The sequence below is a fragment of the Seriola lalandi genome, unplaced genomic scaffold (genome assembly GCF_002814215.2).
Source record: "Seriola lalandi dorsalis isolate HSWRI2012SDOR001 ecotype SW California unplaced genomic scaffold, Sedor1 jcf7180002054676, whole genome shotgun sequence".
NCBI classification, from domain to species: domain Eukaryota; kingdom Metazoa; phylum Chordata; class Actinopteri; order Carangiformes; family Carangidae; genus Seriola; species Seriola lalandi.
Window position 1 is genome coordinate 109,881 of NW_019525229.1, and position 19,712 is coordinate 129,592.

Here is a 19,712-nt window from a genome sequence, read left to right on the forward strand (position 1 = left end):
TTTTTGGCTTTTTTGTGTCTCAAATACGATACACTATTAAAATACATGTATTGTAATTACACAAGTGGCATAAACGTGGACAAAACATTTGTTGGGTCTGAATACAAAGGCTTGTGTAACCCAGGTACAACAAAGGGTTAACTGTTAATAATGTGTTATTGTAATGTTACTGTTTATTCAGAATGAGTGTAGAAATAATCAGCCACTCAGAATGCATAGTTCACTAAGTCCCGCCCCTAGCTGAACATGATTGACAGGTCACTACGCACCTGCGTAATCGGGTCGCGTGTGTGAGACAGAGAGACATGTAATGGCGGAGGAGAGAAACAAAACGGATGAGTAACATTGAAAAAAAAAAGTTATTATTAGTTAAGCTTAAAACCGCTACAAGCTTACAAAACAACACAGAAGACAGCGGAAGTATTAGCGAGCGGGAGTTGGAAAGCCCCGTTTTTCTTTTCCTTCTATCTCGGTAAGATAGCTAAAAGTGCTAATGTTGCTAATTTCATGTGCAGCGCTGTGTTGCTATGGCGTTGCGTTGCCTGTATGTTGAGTTGATAGAAAAGTTTGTGGTGTAACACCAGAATTGTTTATTGTTAAAAGTGAGTTTTGTTGTTGTTTATTGAAGTGAGTTGATGTAATAATGCTAAATGCTACTGGCACAGTAACAATTTAACAGCACTATATGAGAGAAGGATGTTGAAATATAATGTTGTTTATTATTATTTTATTACTGTTTTCCAGATGTAAATGTTGAGCCATAGTATTTACATTTTACTGTGGGAAATGTGAAGAGTTATGCTAATGTTATTTGCACTTTCATTAGAGAGTGGGCATTGCAAATATTAGCAGAGCCATGTGTAACATATATATACTGCCTGCAATATTTTCTAATATTGAATTTAAGCAAAATTCAATGCTATTGGCAGGATAGTTATGTTAGTTGTTGTTTAAATTGTATTATAGTATACAATAATGTATGCTGGTATTATTGTACATTGATTAAGATATTTTTTATTGAGATTTGACTTTTGAACTAGAGCGTAATGCAAGGCCTGAACATGTTATCACTGAGTTCTACATCACATGGGATGCTTAGTGTTACATTGTTGTTATGCTTTAGTATTATTGTTGTGCAACAAACAAATAGAAAGAGCAAATTCTTAAAGTCCTGTTTGCTCAATCAAACAGGTCAGGTCTTATGGACAGCGAAAGAACCACTTCTGAAGATCTATCCGATGGCGAGCCTTCCAGCCTGATTATACTTGGAGTAAAGATCAACTCATCGAAACACTTCACCTGGTGGTAGGGTGGTGTTAGTCGCCAGGACTGCACACATATCCACAGGAAGATAACTATATCCAGGACTGTAACAGGAACAGTTACATCTAAGGAAACTAGAGGATTGACTGGACAAATATTGACAGTGATCACAGGACACAGACTCTATTGACTATCAAAACAAACTAAAGACTTTAACTTTAAAGGGCCCATTTTTATTTTTTATTTTCATTGTTGTTATTTACATGTTGTGAATTATCACTCAAAATTCAACTACTAAAGTTACATTTTGAAAAGTACCCTGTTTGTGCTTCATTTATGGTTATAGCAGTCTATGTTCCTTAGCTCCTCACGAACCTAGAGTTAAGTGTAATTTCAGGAGTGGGTTACATGGGTTACACTTGCATAACAACTGAGATACTTCATATACACTTAACATTTTATTGCTGAAAATACACTGCCACCTGGTGAACAAAATGTAGAGTCAGGGCTTCATCAAAGTGTTTAATTTACTTTTTTTCTTCTTTTTTTTTTTTACAATGTAAGGACATGGTAACATTGTATGTCTATGAATCCATTTATAATATACTTATAATCAAAATGTATATATGTTTGGTCCAGCTCATCCAACGAGTACTGATACAGTACTCTGTGTGTGTGTGTGTGTGTGTGTGTGTGTCTGTGTGTGTGTGTGTGTGTGTGTGTGTGTGTGTGTGTGTCCTAGCACTACACATCAGTGCTTTCTCTTTCTGCGGTGTTCCCAGCTGCCCACTGGCTGCGAGAGCGCAGGTTGTGTTCAGGGGCCATAACTTGACCAATAGGAATGCGGTGTGCTGCTAAACTACCAGTCATCAGCAGCATCAGTGTGGCTGTCAGAGTGCCTGCCCAACTGCATGCTGGGAGACCCACCTAGGCAGAGAGGGAGGGATAGAGAGAGAGGGGTTTTTAAAAAAAAAAAAATTAATAAGAATGAGTGAAGTGACTAACCATTTATTTCAACATGACATGCAAATCTGGAGCAAATCTTACCAAGCCTGAGATACACAATATCTGATCAACACAACCACACAGGATTCTTGTCCTGTAACCACACCTGATGCCAGTGCTAAAGGAGGCTGAGGCTGTGTATGGTGTTTTATTGCAGGAGTGTGGAGCATTGTGGGCACTGGAGTAATCAGAATGAATGAGCACCTGCCAGATTATATGGACCATCTAAATGAACAGGATAGGTCCTGGACATGAATGATTGGACAATATGTGACTATTACCATGACTCCTGTGCCTGCCTGAACAGCAGCAGTGCTCCATTACATAAAAGTGTGTCACGGCATGAAGCAGTTACATTTGGTGGACAATTTGTTTGAGGTTTTATCTGCAGTGTTTCATGTCTTGCAGAAGATTGCGCCAGTTTATCTAATCAAGAATCAACTGAACAAAATGGACCAGACTTCTGCACTGTGGGGAGTGTTGAAACAATGTCTTGTGGTTTCATGCAATGCACCATATATTTCAACCGGGCATCAGCGCTGAGTGTGGTCACAAGCGCAGTAGACTTTCAGCTCTGAGAGGTCAATGCAATGATGCTTTCATATCATAAAAGGTCATCACTCATATATAGTTCAGAGTTACATCCATTATATATAGTTCACAAAAAAGCTGCATATTGTTCAACAAGGCTGTTCTTACCTAAATGAAAGAAAATCTAAAGTTGAATCACCCTCTGCTTAAAAACTGGGAAATATGTCCCTGTGTTGCAGTTTCACACACACATGCCTTCAAGTGTGTGTACTTACAGTTCCCAGTAGATTGCATAGAGCGATGTCAGCATATGCAGAGAGGAAGGCTGCGGGCAGAAGAGAAGAGAATTCAGGCTAAATATATCCTCCACTCTCACTCTGTATCTTTCCCCAGAGCACTGATGTACACACAGAGGTTGGCTGCAGTTGCTCTGCATAGTAGACTCAATGAAAGCTCCAATTAAGACCAATTTACCTAATGTGAGCAGATTAGCTTCCTGCCAAACTGGTCAGTGCTGATTTCAGATGTGTTGTGCGAATGTGCGAGCGTATAATTTTGTCAATTTGTCAGGGGTGAAAGCAGAGGTAGACACGAAAGACTGGATAGATCAATTAAATCCGGCTTTGAATTTACGAAATGAGAGAATTAGAAAAACCTCAGCTCTGCAATTACATTCATTCAGCACAGAGAAATAAAAAGGTGAAGAAAATGGGTTTAGATAAGCAGGGAGATACGGACGAAGAGTAAAAGGGGTGGGATGAATAAATGAATATGTTCCTTCTAGCTGCTTTTAGAAGCACAGCTGAATTTTACCAGACAGTAATAAAATGTGCTCACATGAATCCTCCTTTACACAAAGAAGAGCCCTTTTCTCTCCTTCAGAGAGCATGATTCAGCATGTGGCTGATTCAGCAGCAGAGGGAGTGCATGATTTACTGAGAGGAGCCACGATGCAGTAAGTGACATCTTGGTGACTCAAAGGGCTCAGGAAAATTAGATAAACTCACAACATGATGCATTATAAAGTCTAGTGAGGCATGAAGAAAGCCAAAAACCTCAAATGTCCTTTCCCAAAAAGTACACAGAATAGTAAAATGTAATGCAATTAAGTTCAAAGGCACCTGTTGACAGAGAGCATTGAAGGCTGAGTACAGTAATGATGGCAACAATGAAAGAAGCAAAAAGATTTGGATTTATTCTCAATTCAATCTGTTTTAGTATTCCTGCAAAATACAAATATGGTTTCATCTAAAGCGGATATTATAAAAAAGAAAAAGAAAACTATGAATATTGTTTATAGTATAAAATATGGTTCTTGTTTCTCTTGATGAAACCCATTAAAAACACCTAGTCACACTTATAGCTAGCTGAGTAACACTGTCATCATGCACTTGGAACAACAGACAGCAAGTGTGTCTGGGTGTGTTTGTGTGTGTGTTTTTTGTCACCGCTGGCAATGGCAAAGAGGTGGGTCCTCCAGCTGAAGGTGAAGAAGAGTCCTCCAACAGCCATGCAGCCCAGAGCTCCATTAAACCCTGACAGACCTGAGTACAGAGAGCCATGACGCACCGCCATGGATAGACCTGCCAGACACAAACACACACAAACACACACACACACACACACACACACACACACACACACACACACACACACACACACACACACACACACACACACACGGTGAGTCAAATCTTTACAAGTGTGATTACAAAAGCCATTGAGTCACAGCTGTTGGCAGATATGGGAATCACACAGGCAGAAATACACGCAGTCTGCAGTACTAGAATGATCCATGTGGTGGAGGTAGATACACACTGTTGTATAGTTGCTTTCAATGTCGTATTTATTTTGTGTGCAAAACCTAATAAGGGCATTTCTTGATTTTCCTTTTCTGTTCCTGTATTTTTAAATAGGAGGGATAAAAGTGTGTGGTCCAACATGGATGATGTTGCTGATACTTGCTGGTTATCTCCAGGTTTTTGGAGACTTGTGTAATAGTATTTACAGGATAAAATGTACTATGTTTATGAGTATTAGAGTTCTGAGTAGACTGCCTGTGTTCAGCCAGTAGTTATGTAATGATGGTAATGGTGATCTCCAGTGGGCTGGAGTTACGGTAAAACAAATGGTTTTAAGCTCTTAAGTCTTTTACTGTAGGTGTTATGACAGGAGAAGATGTTAGAGACAGAAAAGTCATCGTGGGACTAAGAACTGTGACTTTAACTGTCATGATTTGCTACTTTTCACTTGCATAATAATAATATAATAAAAATCAGTGTCTCACGTCTGACTCACATCAACACTAAACAAAAACCACACTGTAATGCTGAAGCTAGGCGCAGACTGCACAGCGGCATGTTGACCCAGATATATCTCAGCGAGGCCAGAAGCACTGACCTTTTCTCTGCTGGCTTTCAGCAGCAGCTGCACCGTGTCTTTTTCCCCACGTGTGACGGAGAATAACAATAAAAGCACAATTACAATGAGAAAAGGCCACGGCTGCCGAGTTCAGCTGCAAAGGCCAACGCGCTCCATTCAGAATCAACAAGCACAACATTTCTCTGCAACATTTAACATTTCTTACATTTCTCTGCAATATTTAATATTTGTAACATTTCTATGAGTCTTCAATGATTTTTTGACGTGAGTAACACTTTCATTGGTTGCATATTACATGAATAAACAAACCATTCTCATATAGACAGTGTATCCTATAAAAGGATATATTATCACATTTATAAATTCCTTGGATATATGAAGATATAAGTTTATAACATATGAAATACCCATAGTAAAATTTGGGTATGTACATACAGTATATATTAAAAATACTTATATGATGAGTGTTTATATGTTAAAACACGTTGCTACCATATATGTTAATCATTTATTGCTATTTAATGCTTATATGCAAATTTAAAATAACATACATATAAAAATTGCACCATGCAATGTTGTCATCTCTAGAGCCAGTCTGCGGCTGTGGCTGAAAAGTTTAACTGAAGCCTCCTCCCTGACACAGCATCAAAAAAACAAACAAACTGCACATTGCACAGTTCAGAAAGATTGGGTGCCTGATCACTTTTAGCATTTTCAGCACAGTAAGCGACAAGGGGCAAACGTGCATCTGTGCATGTGTAAGCAGAGGCCATCAGTCCTGCTGCCCCACCCAGGTAAATAATCTGCTGCCACTGTTCAGCTGTGGAAAGGAATGAGCTTTAAACATGCTTACTGACTGTTTCATTGATATATACCATACTGATGTTTGTGGGAGCATGAACCCTGCGGCAGAAATTGTTTATTTTCACCTTTTTGAGTGAGAGTAAAATCATAAAAAATTACTGAACACTGTCTGACTGCGGAAAGGAGTGACCCTCCATGCCTCCCTTTGCTGTAGCTATGTATTATTTACACACGTGCAGACAGCTGAATGTGCTCCTGGGCGAGTGGGAAGAACTTATCTCCGGAGCCTCTTTGCATAGTCATATGAACACATTCCCACTTTGGTGACTGTCATATTTCTCATAAAAAAATATTTATGTCCATTACACAGAAGTCGTCCTTTCACACTGGATATTGCTGCGGCTTCTCCACCCTGCATCTTCCCTGTATTAATACTGCAGGATTTTTCCAAAGAGTTCATCTGCAGTAAGTGTAAATTTTGGAAGCTCCTCTGTAGATAAATGATGCTGAGGCTGCTCTGTGATTGATTTCATTATTACCACACATTGTGGGCTGCAGTTTAGCAGTCTGGTCCTGAAGCAGTCTGACCACACCCCAGTCCTGCCGCCTCTCTGTCTGTGTGTCTGCTGGGCTACACTGTCATCCATTCCCCTCTCTCTGTTTATCTTGCTTCTTTCACAGCTACTCTCTCCTGCAGTCGCTCTTTAAACCCCTCAAGCACTCTCCACACTCATCTTGTCTCTTCCTCATCCTACACTTCATTATCTTCCTCTCCATCTCACTGTTGTTCACCATTTCCCTTTGTTTCTCCCTCACAGTACTTCCCTCGTTCCCTTCCTTCCTTCCTCGCTCCCTTCAACACACCCCTCTGGTCTCCTCATTCACTCCCCACATAAGGGTGTCATTAAAGACTAATTGCAATGTAGGAGAGAGACCCCAGAGGATACTAAAATTTTTACTGTTTTTGTATGTGTGTGTTTGTGTGTGTGTGTGAGTCATTCCAGCTATACTGTTGTCTATGCTAATATAATGAGTCAGAGAGCTCTTATCATATCAAACCCAGTATCTCCCTCTCCTCTCCTCATTTCCTCTACTTGTTTCATCTCCTCTCCTCATTTTGTCTCCTCTCCTCTCCTTGTTTTGTTTTGTCTCCTCTCCTCTCCTTGTTTTGTTTTGTCTCCTCTCCTCTCCTTGTTTTGTTTTGTTTCCTCTCCTCTCCTTGTTTTGTTTCCTCTCCTCTCCTCTCCTCTCCTTGTTTTGTTTCCTCTCCTCTCCTCTCCTTGTTTTGTCTCCTCTCCTCTCCTCTCCTCTCCTCTCCTCTCCTCTCCTCTCCTCTCCTCTCCTCTCTCTGCACCACAGTGACTGGCTGCAGACTAAATGCAGGACAGTGCAATAGGTCGGAATGAACAACTGAAATGAACTGTACATAATATCTTGCTTTCCAGTGGTGTTAGCGGGTAATGGCTAACTTTGCATTTGGGCCTCTGCTCTTCATTCAGCTGGTAAACCCATCATTGCGTCCTTTGATGCCTGTGAGGGGTAAACTGTTTGTGGATGCAGCTGAATGGATTGCTCTGGATGTGGGCTCATTTGTTAACACTGTTCAGATATCAGCAGCATGAGCTGTTGAGGGAAATGTTTGTTGCTGTCCATGTAGCGTTGATGGATGTGTGTGTGTGTGTGAGATAAGTCTATTTACACCAGCATTTCTACAGCCAACAGCCTCATTTCGGAAGTTGTATTGGCCTATTTCAACAACCCTCTTCCTTTGTGAATGCTTCTAATGCTTTATAGCATGTGTGTAAGGATTTTATGATCGTATTTTATCCTACCAGGATTACTGTGAAATTATTTTCTTTTTTTAGAAGTTAAATCCTTGTTAATGTGCTATGGTGCTACTGTCAGTGTGCTGACACGCTGACAAAAACGAACACTACTATGCTGATGTTTTAGTTCAGTATGTTAGCATGCTAACATTTGCTAATTACACCCTAAAACAAAGTTCAGCTGAGCAAACCACAAAGATCAACCTCATAGTGTTAGAGGAAAGGTCAGGGTTGATTCATCCTTTATGGACCATAAATAATTGCAAAATTTCACAACAAACCAGTCAGTAGTTGTTGAAATAGATTTAGTGTGGGACCATAACCATGCTCAAAGCCACACCACTAGCATGGCTAACTTTCTGAACAGACAGTTCAAATTGTTCAGTTCAGTCACAATGAATTCTCAATCTCTTCCCAGACTGTTTATAGACAGTACTTCTTCGTAAAGCCTGTTATGTAACACCCGGAGCTCTGAATCAAGACTCTGGTGTACGGCTTTGAAAATAACCACAATAATTATAAGAAAATTGCAAACCATTACGACATTGCTGTGTAGTACAGGTTATAATAAACACCCTCTTAAAAAATAATTTCTTTCATGTTGCATGGATGACTGAGAACTCTCTGCTTTTTCCTCTTCTCTCCTGTCTGATGCTGCACAAACCAGAGATGGAAGGTGTGAGAGTTTTACTTTAAAGTGCCTTTTATGTGGGATTTCACAACATAAATATAAAGCGACTTAAACGACTTAAGCAGTGAACCCTAGCTGACTTCTCCAACTGCCTCACTTTCTCTTACATCTCGACTCTGATCCCACCTTGAAGCATTTCTACAATTATTCTCCTACAATAAGGAGCAGCAGAAGGTAAAGGCTCTGGCCTACATACAGCCCGTGATCCCATCCTCTGGAAACCCCTTATGGGAATAGTTTACACCACAAAGCTTTGAGTGAAAGCTCTAAATATGGCCTCACACTCTGCCAGTCCCAGGCGAACTTCACGTCTCTTTCCTATCTCGGTCTGACCGATGCTGCAGAGTCTCTCCGTCATTCTCACCCTTTCTCACAGACAAAGGCGGCATTAAGGTGATGAGGATGATTACACAGAGAGAGCTCCAGTGATTTCCCCTGCCTGTCGTCAGGGATCACACATCTCTAAACATTTGCTGTCGGCTGCCTTTGGTCTTTTACCTCAGCTACATATATACTGTATAACAACAGCATCAAAAGGTAGAAAATGTGATGACAGCACATCACAGTGGTGAGTGAAAACTGGGAAATGATGGTGATGTCAATGAAAATGACACAAATAATGTAAATAATATAGAGATTAATAATGGCAATAATGTTGAAAATAATAAATCAGTGAAGTTGATGATAGTGAAAGTAAGCATAGAGCTATGGATGAAGAGGATGATGAAGATCACAGTAGATTTACTGATGATATGATGAAAATGACACCAATAGCAAGTAGGATAAATGTGACTGTTGTGGCCAAGTGTCGGTTAATGCTAATGCTAATACTGTGCCAGCTGACATATTAATGTTCCCAGTTGATTTGTTTTAAAACAAGAAGCTTGTTAAAAGGTCTTTAACATGTAATGTATTAATATGTATCTAGAAGAAATAAAGTTACAGAATTGCTCCTGCATCGCAGGGGAGAGCTGGTTAGCCGTAGTATTACTCTACACTATTATGATTAAAAATAATGTTATTCATTTTAACATTAGGAGGCAGTTACTAAAGACACCCTCCAAACTCTGAAGATTAATGTCTCTCGTGTTAGAGCCCCTTGCACACCATTACAGCATGTGGAGAAAGCCAAATCTCGACAGGCCTGCTGTGCCTGGTTACGGTTGCTAAGCTATGATTGGACAATTGGATTGGGGGTGATTGGGGGAGGGGTTTAGGGGACACTTATCAGTTCTTGTCAGCTGTCAGTTATCAATGAGTATGGTGATGACATCACACATACACACACACACACACACACACACACACACACACACAAACACCCCCCACACACACACACACTTCTTTCCTGAAAACAAACGAGCTTTATACTCTGCATTTTAGAGGCAGTGTAGAGAGTGATGCAAATGAAAAGAAAGATGAGGAGTTTTGGAGGATGATAAGATGAAAGGATTAAAAGAGTCAGAGAGGGAACAAGAAAGAAGCAAAGGGTTGTTCATCAGGGGACAAAAGACAGAGCCAGGGAGCTGGGCTGTTGTCTACAGTGTTAAAGAAGATGGTGTCACACACATATGTTCAGATCTCTTGATCATTGAGGGAGACCTCTTTTCTTCTGTGTTGCATTTATTATCATCTGTCTTTGTTACTTTTCTCTCGGGTGCTCCTTTTTCTCCATCAATCAATTTGCACCCCCCCCCTCCTCAGCTCTTCACCCCTTCTCTCCCCTCCATCTCCATCTGACACTTTTTTCTTTGTCTCCTGATACTGATCCATCTTTTCCCCTCTAGTTCTCTGTCAGCCAGGATTAAGTTTTGAATATAACCTTGTAGCACTTATTCACACACTTAACTTTCTCACTGTGCTCCGCGGCTTCATTTGTTTCTGCGCGTGGGTGTGTGTTAGTACATTTACATTTATTCAGGGCAGCCAGTTCACCAAACTGCTTCATGAGAGATGCATCATACACCAAATGTCCACGAAAGAAAAGTGAAAATGAACTTTTTCATCACATTCTTCCACAAAGTTTTAAAGTGTCTCACAAAAAAAAGTGATATAGTAATATAAGAAACAAGTGCAAGATAAAAATAAAGAATAAAAGTAGCTATTATTAAAATGAGTAGAAACAGAGGTAAAAGAGGAGGATAAAAACATGAAATACCATTCATATGTTTGAGAAGAGATTTAAAAGCTGAAATGGACTAAACTTAATTAACATGAGATAGGCAAGGAGCCTGACAGCTGAAGGGCCCAGGTGGAGACAGCCTTGTAAGAATGACCCCAGCCTGAGGACACCTGCTTATATCTAGAGTACTAACTATATCTAATTAAACTAACTACACTAACTATATCCAGTTACTCCTCTAGACATAAGACCAATGTAGTTATCTTATATGCAAAACAACAGGCATTACAATTTTTAACAAATGTTACTCAAACAGGAGTACATGGTCCATTTGTTGGGGACAATTTAATACACATTCTGTGCTCTACTGAGTATATACAGTAAAGCTGTGTGTGTGATACAGTGAACAGTGTACATGTTCTTGTCACCCACAGTGGGGCTTATGGATGGGTTTTTAATAGGTTTTGGACAATGATGGACTGTTTTTATTGGATTTGTTGACTGTATGAAAAATATTAGCGAATATTAGCCTTATTCTTGTGACATTTATATAACAGTCACAACTTTAAGTAAATTCTTACACTCCCGCGCAACTAGAAAAGTGGAGTAGACTTAGTGTAATGTGCTCTCGTCCCTTGGAAATTGTTAATACAATAACAGCTGCATTTTGAATAGAAAATTGCCTCTGGTGGAACCCTGAACAGTGAAGTTTTCGAATGAAGGAAATAAAAGAATGGGTGACTTTTCTAGAGTCAATGAGGGCTACAAATCACTTAATTCATGATAAAATCCTGAGTTGGAGAAAGGAGAAGTCACTGGAGAACACATGGAAAACAGGATTGTACAGTGTTGGTGGGCGGAAGGAAGAGAGGGTGAAGTAAACAAGAGAAGACACAAATGGCAGCGATAGAGACCATATTTGGTGTTTTGCTCTTATGCGTTCAGTCGCCATGCTCCAGCAGGCTGCTCCCTTTCAGCTTTGTTGCCAACACAATCTCATTAGAGACACATCTCTTTGATCACTTTCTTGTCACACTTTTTTTTATTGCAGCAGTGTGTGTGTGTGTGTGTTTGTGTGTGTTCCTGCCACTGTTAGCATTGGTCTATGGTTTGTGCGTGTATGAGCAAACTCCTGTGTTACAGTATGACTCATAGCTACAAACACACACACTCACGCGCAAACACACACACATGCACTGAAGTATTTTAGGACGCTGTATTGTACTTGTAGCAGCAGACGGAACCAGGGGGCTGAAGTCTTTTTAAACTCCCACCTCTCTCTCTCTCTCTCTGACTAGTCGCAGTGAGGCAGATGTAAAAGGCATATGTAGCCACAGGCCTGCGTATTTCAATATAAGCCAGTGGTTATCAGCACCCTGACTAATTGCTGTGTGTCTTTTGGAGCTGTGTGGCTGCCCACAGGCTGCAGCTGCTTCTCTTACAATTTCATATTTGTATGTGCTGCTAACATTTTGTGTTATTGCCAGATGGATTCATACGCCTTGTCTGACTTTAACCTCAGTGATACACAGGCTACTGTAATTCAACGGCTGCCATACAGGTGACTCAACCTGCAGTTTATTTGAGGTCCTGACTGACGGTTTAATAAATGTCTCCTAAGACAAAAGTTTATGATACTGCATTATGCTACTGGCACAGGTACGATGACTTGTGCAGCTATGGCTGCAGTACACAGAGTGCTGCAGGGATGACGTATTTTTGTAGGCAAACCCAGAAGTTAGTGTCACCCCGGTTCCCTCGACATTCCCTTGACATTCCCTCGACAAAAAGCCAATGGGATTTTTACATTGGCTTTTGGATTACTGCAGAAAATAAACTCTGTGATAAACTAAAAGTTTACAATACTTACATGTTTTGTTGAGCAAGATAATATTCACAAATGAACACCACTTTCATGACTTTGAAGTCTAAATACAATGGCCTCAGTAAGACGCTAATGTTAGGCTATAAACCACAGCACAGTTACATGACTTTAACATCCCCACCACTAAACTTCCAACTTGTAATTTGATTTAACATTTTAACTCTTATACAAAAGCTTTTTATCTTAGAAAGTTAATAATAGTTTGCAAACGAATCCAATAATATTCACCATACAGACCTATGAACATACAGATTGAGACTCACCAGCCAATGTGCCAACTGCTGATCCAAGCAGAGCATGGACGGCCAGCAGGGGGGAGTAGAGCAGAACGGCTCCCAGGATAAGTAGGGAGGGCCCCAGGGCTCCACAGGCGAAGATCTGACCCACACCCAGAGGGATACCACGTATCACCTGCATGGTCAGGAGAGAGGATGAGGCGATGGAGGAGGAGAGGAGAAGCGTTTATACAAACATATTGCATATACAATACAATATGATACGACATTACGTTACAATATACTTCATTGTCCATTTAGGGAAATTTGTCTTTGGCTAGTGCTGCTGAATTGAGAAAATGTCATTCTATATTTTACAGAGCACATGGACATGTGACAAGTCAACAACATCCTGACATACTAACAACACCGTTAAAACAATACACTGCACGGCTTAAAACAACACGGCACAACATTAAGATGCAATGTATTGCACGACACGTCCATCTTAACAATATCCCTTTTGGGCTTATTGCCTCTGTGGCTCATACTATGTCCTTACAGTCTGACATATTAGAACAAATGAGGTACTCTATATCGTCTGCCAGAGGGTAAAAGTGTACTATGGGATGGACCATCCAGTATTCTCTGTCCTCTGAGAACAGACTGCTTGTAAATAGATATAGAGTGACTGGTATTCTTTCTTCCCCGTGGTCTGAACAAGATGGACAAGCCTAGATTTTACCTGTACCGAGACGTTATAATAACAAACCTGTAACCTGATCAGGTTCTCTAAGGCTGCCTGGTAGAACAGAACAGAACAGAACAGCCTTCTCAAAAAGTGCAACCTCTGCAGTAGCCTGGAGCATAGGCTGTCAACATGCGCTTGCCAGGCAAACATGTTATCAATATAGACACCAAGATAATTATAGGAGCGTATGTGATTAATGGGTAGTGTTGTGGATAATCACCTGGCTACGGTCACCTACTGCCCTGCGGTCAAACACCAGCTCAGTTTCCTTCACATTCAGAATTTGGTGGTTATCATCACACCGATGTACAAAATTCTCTGAGACGAGTGGGTGATGCATCATTGTCTCTCTACAGTAAATGAAGGATAGCAGTGCAGGGAGTTTGAATAATGCTATGTATTTATCCTGGTGTCCACAACATGGAAAGGCACCCATGCTGATTGATTCGGGGTCAGAGAGGCTCTTATTGACTTTTACATGCTGGATATGATCAGTCAGAAAAGAGAGGTAACATTTAATGATAATGTGGCTGACGCTCATCATGACTGTATACAATTTTATATGCAAGTAAAAAAAAATCCCACAGGATAAAATAAACGATAAAAATATGTGAAATCACCCAGTCAAACACACACATACACACACACACTCTTACACACGCACACGCTGCATTCCAAACTGACAGTGAGAAGTGAAGCGTTTCCATGGCGACGCGATGGGTGCACCTGCCTATATTGACAAGTCATAAATGGGCTTCAATTAGCCTATCGCTGCCGCACTCACAGTCTACATATGCACGTGTGTGTGTGTGTGTGTGAGTGTGTGTGTGTCTGTGTCCAGTGAGATTGAACACGCTGCCGTGGTAGTGCAGCCGGAGCACCATCCTCAGCAGAGTGAAAGCTGAAGACATTAAATATAAATAGGACCGACGTCATCGCCATCTCCAGAGAGAGCCATAGGAAAGACTAGAGGAGGAGGAGAAAAGAAAGGAGGAAATTAAGAATTGTGGAAGAAAAGGAAGGAGGAGAGAAAAATGTGATGAAAAGGAGGGAAATGGAGAGAGGAGGAAAGAGAGAGAAATTAATGAGGATGAGATTGTTTCAAGGACTATGACAGAAAAAAAATCTACGACTTAATTATGCTGGCTTTGAATATGTGGTTATATTGTTTATTGTAAGATGAACTATGAGGAAGGAGAGGAAAGAGGGACAAAAGAGACGGATAATTGAAAAAGCAATGGAGGAAGTGGGAAAAAGAGGAAGGACATTTGCATAGCAGAGCAGAGAAAAGGATAATGTCTGGGGAGAGGAGAAGCAGAGAGATAAAAAGAAAGATTTAGAGGTTTTAAATCTCCCAAGTAACAAAAGGAAGGGAATTTATTACATGAAAAAAAACATAATTTACAAGGTGAGAGACAGACAGTTGGAGGGAAACAGGAAGGAAAATATGTGGATTATTAAAAAAAAAAAAGAGATTGAGGAAGGGGATAGAAAATGAGAGAGGGACTCTGAAATAGAGTTAGAAATTTGAAGAGAGATGGAGGAGCTGAAACTTGTGGAAAGTAATTATATAGTGTGCGGGACATACTGTGCCATGGGGTGTGATGCTTGTTAATAGAATCGTGTGTAAATCTTGGCTCTATATTCAGGTCACCTAGCAGCGCTGAGAGGCTTTAGTCAGCGTAGATAATCTAGTTTAGACAACTTCACAGTCAGTTGGCAGATCCTCGTGTGCAGAGACGCAGCATCCCTCTCCACTCCAGGATCTCACTGCGCTCCTAACGCCACACTCGAAATGACTCCCACCACTCCACTTCACTCAGTGTTTTCTTTGTCAGATACTTCCATACCAAGATGCCCTCTTATAGCTCTAATGATGTGTCCTCGGTATTATGTTTCAAGAGGGGTTTTTTTTTTCAGGAGAACATAATGAAGCAAGGTCATACTGGAGACAGAAAGTGTGTTTTTTCTCCATATAAAGAGTAGCTTAAGTGGAAGTTACATCCACAATGTTGGGTTAATGTAGCAGATGAATATACTGAATTTTACATTCGGCTTTGATGCAGCAAAGGTCTGAAGGTGGAACCCAGCTTGGGATAGGCCGGTTAGGTCACCTCAGATGATCTTCTCAAATGCTGTTTATTGTTATTTGTGCATCTCTCATGCACTACATTTGTACCTTGCTGCTTAAAGTTTCTGTGTCACCTCTGCAAAATGTACTGACTATTTCCGAGGAGGTTAAAGTCATGGAAAAGTTCTGGGGAAAATGTAATTACACCTCCTGTCCTTGTTGAGCATAAGCTTAATCTTCTTAACAGTAGTAGGAAAATGAAAGGAAGTAGATGTCCTCTTAAGGGTCATCACCCTTCTGTGGAAAGGGTCATTTTGGATGTATACTGTGCAGCATAATGAGCCACTTTATTTTCATAAAAGGCATAAAGGGTGGGATTTTTTTGGCCCCGTGTGAGCATCAGAACACCTCTAAGGTTAATGTGGTGAATGTGTTAGCAAAATGATTTCAATTTACACATCAAGCAGATACAGAGCAACATCAGCTTTCACTGGGAGTCGTGTTTCTGGTGACCCGACAAACACAAGTCAAATATTCACTTGCCTTACAACTCTGAGGGACTGAGTGAAGTGATTTCCTCTATATTACACATGCTTATCTGAGTCACCATTAATATGAAAATACTGATTGGTGCAGCTTTAAATTATAACACAATATTGTTGAAACAATATGTGCTATGCTGCTAAAATAAAAAATTGTAGAGTGAGGACATTACATAGTGTTTTTTTATATATGTTCGTAGGACTTTCTATAGTTTGTTGTATCTGTGAATGACGTTCCACACAATAAGCACATACTATCAAACTGTAAGTAGTCAGTATATAAATCCTCCTGTACATCATTACATTTCAAGGAGACAGATTCGGATCACATGATGTGTGTCCTCCTTGTTTCCAACAGAAAAGCAGAAAAGAGATTAGAATTCAGTTGCTCTTTAGGCAGCTGGCTCGCAGTGTTCAAAAGCCGACTGCAGCAGGTCGTGGGAGTCTGGATTCTTTTGTCAAAGTCTTGTGAGAGGCAGGAAAAGGCAAATGCATTTCATCTGAATTCACACGTTTTTTTTTGTTTTTTTTTACAAGGTGATCTGTGCAGCTTTTACTCTAATCATCTGGATTTACAGTAGCAGAGGAATTTAGGCCTTATTGTTATGGTTTGTTGTTTTTTTCCACCTTGGTTTTACCATGGCAACAGATGCTTATTAAATGCCCTTCAACTTCCTGGAAATCTGAGTGACATGATATTTAAGCCTGAGCTTGTCTATCACGCTTCTAGATATTCTACAGGCTCAGGCCTCAGAAAGTGAACAACATACAATAAAACACAGCATCTTGAATATGATAGCTTCACCTCCCCTATGAGTTTCAATCACCAGAATCTTCAATTAAAACTGTTTGGGCTTATTATAATTTCCTAACAGGAGCTCCATCAGTGACTGTTGCTAAGTAACCGGTGAGTCATAGCTGGCTGATCTTGCATACTGTGCTCCCATCAGTTTCTTGCTCACTCTGGAGACCAAGCTGCAACATGGCAGCTGCACCGAGGATAACTCAGGCCTCAGTGCAGCTTGGTTTTTGTCTTTTTGGGTTCTTGCTTCATGATATATTCTGTCACATCTCATATATCCCTTTAACACTACTAATGCACTGCACCTGTTGTTCGCCTCATGTGACTCGATGGGCTGCCTCACTGCAATGTTACCCTGCTCGGCCTGTTGAAATGCTGATGAACAAAAATGCAATTTGAGCCTTGAAGTGTGCTTTCCCTCCCATCTGAGCAGATACTAGGAAAAGTACCAATGATAAAAAAAAAGAACCAATGCAAACACTTATTGCAAATCACCATGAAATTATTTACTACTGTTCAGACATGATTTTAAAAACCGCTTTTAAGCTGTTGAAGCCATGAGCTGATGCTGCTGGTGAGATTTGAGTGTGGCTTCACAGTGCACAAATGGTAGCATGGATGCAGTAGTTACATAAGCAGCATTTATAGATAGCTTAATCCAAACAATATCTTGTGTAGAATAAAATCAATGCTCATTCACTGTTAAAGTTACTCACAGAAGAACCTGGATTTGGTTAAAATTGTATGACTTCCCCTTTTCTCTCTCTCTCCAGCTTAAACTGTTGGTGCAGTGACTTGTAGGTTTAAAAATGTAGGCAATCTGCAAAACAATAACTTTATGTAATCATTTGTTATCTGTAGGTGCAAATGGGGTCATACTGTGTGGATTTTTGTGAAAGTTGTGCACCATTGCACATTGAAAATATAGTGACTGCTGGACTTGCAAATCATAAATTCATACAAATAGACATTATCTGCCCTTGGCAGCATATTTCAGCTGCTTGATATTTCCACTTGCAGCAGATCCTGGACAAGAATATTAGTTTCCTCTCAGAAGACGGCCCAGACTCATGGCACCATTAAACTGTCAGTATGTGTGGAAAGTATATTTCATGTTAAGAAGGTGACAATCTGGTTGGCCTTGATCTGTACCGGCCCCTAACAACCCCCCAATGACCTCAGGAAGTATTATAATGAAATTCTCCCACTGCTCTGTTTCCATATGATAACACATCCTCTGTGCACAGGGCAAGGTGCACCTGCGCTGTGAGGCAGGGACTCACCCATCAGAGTTAATTTGACACTCATGTTTGCCACAAGAAAAACAAGTTGCAGCTGCTTTTTTTTTCATTGGAGGAAGACAGTTTTTGTGTATTACATATATAACTGTATATCTACATATTTAATATACAGAATATAACATTCTATAGACCTTTTAAAGTTACTTTACAAAAACTGTCTTCCTCCTTTAGTATTTCAGTACAGTTATCTCATAATGTATAACTCAGCCTATGCACAACCATTTAATGAAACATAAGATTGCTTCCTTACCTCTACTGCAATGAGCGCAGTGCCATTAGGCTCCAGTGCCCCTGGTGGCAGAGCTTGTCGGTGTGGAAAGTAGGGATTGTCTTGGCCGGTACAGAGGAGGTAGAGGAAGATGATGATGTTGAAGGGAAACACGGCGACGGGCAAGTCCCAGCGGTCCATCACTGAGGAGAGACCACTGAACAGAAAGACACTGGAGAAAAGGAAGGAGGATAAAAGAGCGGATGGACTGATTATTTCTAACACGTGTTAATACATGTTACATACACTGAACACATCTGCCAGCTTCTGGATCTGTCTCTTATACACATCTTAAAGACTTTAACTTTAAAGGGCCCATTTTTATTTTTTATTTTCATTGTTGTTATTTACATGTTGTGAATTATCACTCAAAATTCAACTACTAAAGTTACATTTTGAAAAGTACCCTGTTTGTGCTTCATTTATGGTTATAGCAGTCTATGTTCCTTAGCTCCTCACGAACCTAGAGTTAAGTGTAATTTCAGGAGTGGGTTACATGGGTTACATATATATGATCAAATTATTGTTGTAGTTCATTTCTGCTCAGATGTTGTGATTCTGGCATTGACTGGAAAGGGAGAAACTAGTGACAAGAACAAAATTTGCACCACTCATCATACCATTATGTTCATTATATCATTATCCCTGATTCTTATCCTGTGATGATTAAATGTTGGGCATAGTGAGGCATGATATTCTTTCACCTTCTCTCTTATTGCCTGTGCATAGTACTTCCCACGGTAGAAAACAGTGGCTTTTTAAAGATGCTGCTAATCCTGGGCCCTGACAACTTCCCCTTATCACTCGCTCATTGGGATAGCGCACATTCACTGTGACACCATTTCAATAGCTGATTTCCCTTGCTGGCCAATTAAGGAGCAGCACAAAGGAAGTTGGTGGTAGTCACATTCCTGTTTTCTTTCCTGTAGTGGATGAAATGATCACAAGCTCAAGAAACAAAATGACCGCATTCTACAAAACAGTCTAAATGTATGACATCGTGAATCCGCAAACAACAACAGTAAAAAATATGACCAACGGTTAATTACAAAGATTATGACAACAAAGTGACTTTATTTTTTTCGATACCAATTTTATCAAATCCATTTTAACAAAAAGAACATTAAAATACACATTATAGTACAAATGTTAGTTTACTTTTATTTTTAAGCTCTGTTTTTCTACACGCTCAAATGTGTTCATGTAAATAAATAGCCAATCATCAGCATTATTAGATCTGGGTCCAAGCAGTG

At 40.2% G+C, this 19,712-nt stretch overlaps 1 protein-coding gene and 1 long non-coding RNA gene across 2 annotated transcripts in view; one reads left to right on the forward strand and one right to left on the reverse strand.

Annotated features, from left to right (window-relative positions):
* Nucleotides 1–3: 3 nt before the first annotated feature.
* LOC111666435 (uncharacterized) lies at nt 4–1,580 on the forward strand. The gene is made up of 2 exons (XR_002761585.2): nt 4–472; nt 1,192–1,580. It is a non-coding gene; the product is annotated as an uncharacterized LOC111666435 (long non-coding RNA).
* LOC111666434 (urea transporter 1) overlaps nt 1,475–19,712 on the reverse strand; it is a 20,892-nt gene continuing 2,654 nt past the window's right edge. Inside the window, exons 4-8 of the mRNA XM_023421770.2 lie at nt 18,442–18,631; nt 12,773–12,920; nt 4,248–4,382; nt 3,075–3,124; nt 1,475–2,190 (exon numbers count right to left, since the gene is read on the reverse strand). Coding sequence (XP_023277538.1) covers nt 2,008–2,190; nt 3,075–3,124; nt 4,248–4,382; nt 12,773–12,920; nt 18,442–18,631 — 706 coding nt within the window. The 3' untranslated portion in view covers nt 1,475–2,007. The remainder of the gene's footprint in view (nt 2,191–3,074; nt 3,125–4,247; nt 4,383–12,772; nt 12,921–18,441; nt 18,632–19,712) is intronic.